This window comes from Coenobita brevimanus, chromosome 2 (assembly GCF_032717465.1).
Source record: "Coenobita brevimanus isolate Jiangsu-jjx chromosome 2, ASM3271746v2, whole genome shotgun sequence".
Taxonomy (NCBI): Eukaryota; Metazoa; Arthropoda; class Malacostraca; order Decapoda; family Coenobitidae; genus Coenobita; species Coenobita brevimanus.
In genome coordinates, this window is record NC_136955.1 from 3,855,001 (window position 1) to 3,862,500 (window position 7,500).

The window sequence follows — 7,500 nt, forward strand, 5'->3', positions numbered from 1 at the left end:
AAGCAAAAGGGAAACATGGAGGAAACCTAAAGGAAGAAATAAAGGAGAGCTAAAGGGAAAAATAGAGCAAAAGAGAATTGACGTAAGCTGAAGGAAGGAATAAAGGAAAGCTAAAAGGAGAAAACAGAACAAGAGAAAGATATGGAGGAAAGCTAAAGGGAGGGAAGCTAAGAGGGGGGGGGGAGTGTTAGCTGGATCGGCACTAACCTTGCGTGGGTGGGGGGGTGCGAAGCTGCCTGGTCTTGTCCACTATGAAGGCGATGTTGATAGCAATTGTGAGCACCAAGACCAGCATCAGTCCACCCTGCAACATTGACACTACCATTACTACCATTATTACTACCATTACTACCATTATTACTACTACCATTACTACCATTATTACTACCATTACTACCATTATTACTACCATCATTACTACCATTATCACTACCATTACTACCATTATCACTACCATTACTACTACCATTACTAACATTATTTACTACTATATTACCATTATTACTATCATTACTACCATTATCACTCCCATTACTACCATTATTACTCTCATTATTACTACCATTTTTACTACCATTATTACTACCATTACTACCATTATTACTATCATTATCACTACTGTTACTACTACCATCATTACTACCATTAGTACTACCATTACTATTACCATTACAACCATTATCAAAATCGTTATTACTATCATTATTACTATTATTATTACCATTACAACCATTATCACTACCATTATTACTACCATTACTAACATCATTACTACCATTATTACTATAAATATCACTACCATTATTACTATCATTATCACTACCATCACTACCAATACTACTACCATTATTACTACCATTACAACCATTATCAAAATCGTTATTACTACCATTATCACTACCATTATCACTACCATTACTACTATCATTATTACTACCATCATTACTACCATTACTATCATTATTACTACCATTATTAATACCATTACAATCATTATTACTACCATTATTACTACCATTACTAACATTATCACTACCATTATTACTATCATTACTACCATTATCACTACCATTATTACTATCATTACTACCATTATTACTACCATTATCACTACTATTATACTACCATTACTACTACCATTATTACTATCATTTTTACTATTGCTATTGATGATGATAGTGAACACCTTGACCAGCATCAGTTCTGCAATACTGATACTACCCTTACTACCATTGTCACTACCATTATTACTATTACTACTACTGACATCATAATAAAGACACTACCATTACTACCATTATCACTATCATTTTTACTATTGCTATTGATGATGATAGTGAACACCTTGACCAGCATCAGTTCTGCAATACTGATACCACCATTACTACCATTATCACTACCATTTATTACTATTACTACTACTGACATCATTATAAAGACACTACCATTACCACCTCCAAACACTTGACCACAAAACAAACACCAGCAAACTCTACAAAACACTAAACAGCATCACACTTTCCAACAGCAACACCACACAATCACACACTGCCATCACAACAACAGACACCATACCCTCAAACAAACAACAAGCAAACACTCTCATCAATCACTTTTCACAAGTCAGCCATCTAACCCCCCATCCGGAAGACCGACGTATCATCAGACGTAAGAGACAGTTCCTCACAGACCCAGACTACGCACCTTTCACTCACAACCAGACGAAGCACATCATTAACAACCTCAAGCACTCATCTGCCTGTGGACCAGACAACATAAGCAACATTCACCTTAAACACCTAGGACCACAAGGCATACAAGCACTCACCAACATATCAAACTACAGCTACTCACACAACATAATACCCAACATCTGGAAGCATGGCAATATCATCACTATCCCTAAACCCAACAAAGACCCCACGTTACCCTCCTCACATCGCCCCATCACACTCCTCTGCACCCCCTCTAAAGTCACTGAACGACTGATACTACAACTAGTCACACCTCACATTCCCCTAACCCAGTCACAACATGGCTTTAGGCCACTACACTCCTCAAACACCCTTCTTACAGACCTTACACAGAGAGTTTTCGATGGCATGAATTCAGCTAGGCCACCACACAGAACACTCCTAATCACACTAGACATTAGCAAAGCTTTTGATGCCATCCCCCACCACAACCTCACAAACAAAATACTCAACACAAACATGCACAATAACACAAAAAGATGGCTGGCAAACTACTTAGCAGGCAGATGTGCACACGTAACATTTGCCGGTCAGTCTTCTAACATCAGAAACTTCACAAACGGCGTCCCCCAAGGATCTGTTTTGTCCCCTACACTCTTTAATCTATACATGCACGACGTACCCACACCCCACACACCACAGATACACATAGCTTCCTATGCAGATGATATAACATTTACATGTACACACCAAAACGCAAACACAGCTGCACACATCATTCAACCTTACCTCAACACACTTTAAGAATGGTTCACCACAAACAGGCTCAAAATAGCCCCAGCCAAATCTACAGTGACTCTTCTCACAAATTGGACAGCAGAACACAGTCACATCCCACACCTCACCATAAACAACACTCCCCTACCACACACACACACACACACACACACACAAAATCCTTGGTGTAACATACAATACATCAATGTCATTTAAACAACACATCACAAACATTAAAAATAAAATAACACCAAGACTCAATGCTTTGAGGTCACTTGCCCATACAACATTCGGACACAACAAAGAAACCACCTCCACAGTATACAAACAATACATACGTTCAGTGATGAATTATGCAAGCCCTGCCTGGACTTCTAACCTCACCAAAACACACTACAACACTCTACAGACCATACAGAACAAGGCCCTAAAAATAATCACAGGCTACACAGCTACTGCACCCACAGACCACCTACATCAAGAAACCAAAGTCCTCAAAGTCAAGGATCACCTAGACATGAGAGGCACCCAGTTTCTTGCTGCAGCCTCCACAAACCCACAACATCCATTACAGTACATGGCAGAACATCCACCCACACCAAGGAACATCAAAACAACACCCAGCACACGATACCATACACAAATACTGTCATCTCTCCCCCCTCGCCCACCTCAGACAAGCTTCCAGAAGCATATCCACACCCAGATCACTCGCCGCTCCATTCAGTCACTTAAAGACAACACACAGCTGCATGCACGGCTTCCTGACATCCACCCTTCTGAATCCTATCTTCCTCGTGAGGACAGGGTCCACCTGGCCAGGCTGAGATGTGGGCACCATCCAGCCCTCTTAAGCTACCAGAAGAGGCTGGATGACTCCATCGCTGATGCCTGTCCAGGATGCAACACAGCACCCCATACTATTAAACACATTATGGAAGACTGCATTGCACACAATCACCTACGCCAACAACACAACATACACTCTTTGAGAGCTCTGTGGGAAAGCCCGGTCTCAGCCATGGCCTTCCTAAGGGACTCGGGGCTGTTCGGCCAGACTGCCTAGGGAACAACTACTACTACTACTACTACCATTATCACTACCATTATTACTATTACTACTACTGACACTATAAAGACACTACCATTACTACCATTATCACTACCATTATTACTATTACTACTACTGACATTATAAAGACTATGTTGATGATGGCTGTGTGTGTGTGTGTGTGTGTGTGTGTGTGTGTGTGTGTGTGTGTGTGTGCCAGAAAATTACTAGGCTGATTCTTAGGCTCTATGGATACGGCACAGTCTGCTGGTGTGGGCGTGGGTGTGCGAGTAGGATATGAATAAATAATGCAAGATGGAGACTAATAACGCTGAGAAATCGGATGGACGAAGGGAAGAGGAGAATTGTATTGAAAAAATGTATCGTTCGTTAGTTTGCCATCTTCTCTGACCAAAAAAAAGAAAAGAACCCAAGGCTGATTATTTACTTCCTCCCTCCACACACACACACACACACACACACACACACAACGGGAGTGCGTACATGCCTATCTTTCTAACAAATTCTTACCTAAGCCTCTCTGCCCTCTGTATATTTTCCTGCTGCATTTCTTTCCCCCCTCCCTGTGTAGTAATGTTTCCTTACTGTGTTTGTAACTATTTAATAAGATAATTTTTGCCCCTTCTATGTACTACTATATCCCTTTCTGTGCCTTTCCTACCTATCTATCTATCTACCTACATATCTATCTATCTACCTACCTACCAATCAATCAATCTATATCTATCTACCTACCTACCATATCTATCTACCTACCTACCATTCTATCTATCTATCTATCTACGTACCTACCTATCTATCTATCTACATACCTGCCTTTCTATCTATCTATATATCTGCAGTCAGACGCCTAATCTTGGAAGGGGTGGCCACAAAAAATCGCCTCCATGTCGGCCTGTCCCCTGCCATATCGCTGCCCTCCCCTCAACTCACACCCCTCTCTCACATACCTCTCTGCACCATCCCTTCATCTCATCCTCGGTCTCCCCCTCCCTGTCCCTCCCTCCATCTCACTCACATACACTCTCCTAGTTAGTCTCTCACTCTCCATCCTCTCCACATGGCCAAACCACCTCAAAGTATTTCTCCTGACGCTTTGCACTCACATACACTCTCCTAGTTAGTCTCTCACTCTCCATCCTCTCCACATGGCCAAACCACCTCAATGTATTTCTTCTAACACTTCCTGGGCCCTCCTAGGTGGAACAGAAATTACGGAGCACCTTTTCCTAAGCGATTTATTTTTCACTTTACAATTTAACATTTTCTGGCAAACTTTTTTATATAATTTTAATATCGATATAGTTGGCATCAATAATACAAGAGGATACAGCTGTGACGTGCAAAATAAATCGGTAAGGAAAAGGGTTACGGAATTTAAAAAAAAAATAAAAAAGGTTCTAAGTTCTACATCAACCTGAATTACAACTACCATCACTAACCATAATATAACTACCACAACCACCACAACTACCACACATACTACCACAACCACCACAACTACCACACATACTACCACAACCATCATAACTACCACACATACTACCATAACTACCACACATACTACCACAACTACCATTACTACCACAACCACCATAACTACCATAACTACCAAACACTATCACAACCACTATAACTACAACTACCATAACTACCACAACAAACACAACTACCACACATACTACCACAACCATCATAACTACCACACATACTACCACAACCACCATAACTACCACACATACTACCACAACCACCACAAAAAACTACCACAACTACCACACCCACCACAACTACCAAACACTATCACAACTACCATAACGACATCGACCATAACTACCACAACCACTACAACCACCACAAACACTACCACAACAAACATAATCATCACTACTACTACAATTTTCACGCTACCACAAACACCAGAACAACTATTACGGATACCACAAACATTACCACAACTACCACGAAGAGCACAGCTACCACAATAACCACTACTACCATACCCACCACAATTCCAACTACCACAATCACCACAACTACCACAACCGCCACAACTACCACAATCACAACTACCATAAAAACCACAAATACCACAATCACAACTACCATAACCACCACAACTAACTACCACAACTACCATTACTACCACAACCACCATAACTACCATAACTACCAAACACTATCACAACCACTATAACTACAACTACCATAACTACCACAACAAACACAACTACCACACATACTACCACAACCATCATAACTACCACACATACTACCACAACCACCACAAAAAACTGCCACAACTACCACAACCACCACAACTAACTACCACATACTACCACAACTAACTACCAAACACTATCACAACTACCATAACGACATCGACCACAACTACCACAACCACTACAACCACCACAAACACTACCACAACAAACATAATCATCACTACTACCACAATTTTCACACTACCACAAACACCAGTACAACTATTACCGATACCACAAACATTACCACAACTACCACGATCAGCACAGCTACCACAATAACCACTACTACCATACCCACCACAATTCCAACTACCACAATCACCACAACTACCACAACCGCCACAACTACCATAAAAACCACAAATACCACAATCACAACTACCACAACCACCACAACTACCACAATCTTTAATTTCCAAACTGCCCTCCTACGGTTTCTATCCTTCTATCTGTGCCTTCATCGCTTGCTTCCTTTCTGGTCGTTCTATAGCCGCTGTTGTTGACGGCCATTGTTCTTCTCCTAGATCTATCAACAGTGGTGTTCCTCAGGGCTCTGTCCTATCACCAACTCTCTTCCTTTTATTCATCAATGATCTTCTAAGCAGTACATCTAACCCTATCCACTCATACCCTGATGACTCGACCCTTCACCTTTCCATTCGATTCCCGCAATGTCCATCTCAGCAGTTACTTCAACAAACAAGGGATGAGGCTATGGCACACCTAATGTCTGACTTGGCTCGTAGCTCTGACTGGGGTAAAAATAATCTGGTTATTTTTAATGCATCTAAGACTCAATTCTTACACCTTTCAACCCGACATAATCTTCCACAGGTATACCCACTAATGTTTAATAATATTGAGCTTAATCCTGCATCATCCTTGAACATGCTTGGGGTTTCATTTACTCGGGACTTTCCTTGGAAAGATCATATTACATCTCTTGTAAAATCTGCTTCCAAGCGACTGGGTGTGCTAAGCTGACTCCATTCCTTCTTTACCCCTGCACAATTGTTGACTCTATACAGGGATTTTATCCGCCCCTGTGTGGAGTACAACTCTCATGTGTGGGGAGGCTCCCCACATACAGCTCTTCTCAATAGGGTGGAGTCAAAGGCTTTTCGTCTCATTAACTCTCCTCTTACTGACTCCCTTCAACCTCTGTCTCTTCGCCGTACTGTTGCATCTTTATCTCTCTTCTATCGCTACTTCAATGGTCATTGCTCCTCTGAACTGTCTGCATGCATTCCTCCACCTCTACGACGGCCGCGTAGCACCCGTCTAGCAGCAAACTCTCATCCCTTTTCTGTCCAACTTTCTAATGCAAGAGTTAACCGTTACTCTCAGTCTTTCATTTATGCAACAGGTCAACTCTGGAACTGTCTCCCTCTGTCTGTATTTCCTGCTTCCTATGATCTCCAGTCTTTCAAACGCAGTGTGTCCAGGCATCTCGAAATGATCGGATCTTGAATTTGGCTCTCTATTGCATTTTGTTTTTCTCTTGGAGGGAACTGTTATTGCGGGCTCATGGCCTTTGGTTCCTTCTTCCTCGCATTAAAAAAAAAAAATCGCCCTAACTACGACAATCACCACAACTACCACAATCACCACAACTACCACAACTACCACAATTACAACCACCAGCATGACATTTAAGAACAAGGGGTGTAATTAAAACTTTGCTCTGGTA

General features: G+C 41.5%; 1 protein-coding gene across 1 annotated transcript in view; it reads right to left on the bottom strand.

Moving 5' to 3' along the window:
• Window positions 1–7,500, bottom strand: part of LOC145391147 (protein O-linked-mannose beta-1,2-N-acetylglucosaminyltransferase 1-like) — a 48,063-nt gene that overhangs the window by 40,140 nt on the left and 423 nt on the right. Inside the window, exon 2 of the mRNA XM_080265829.1 lies at window positions 208–304. Within this exon, the coding sequence (XP_080121955.1) occupies window positions 208–304 (97 nt within the window). The remainder of the gene's footprint in view (window positions 1–207; window positions 305–7,500) is intronic.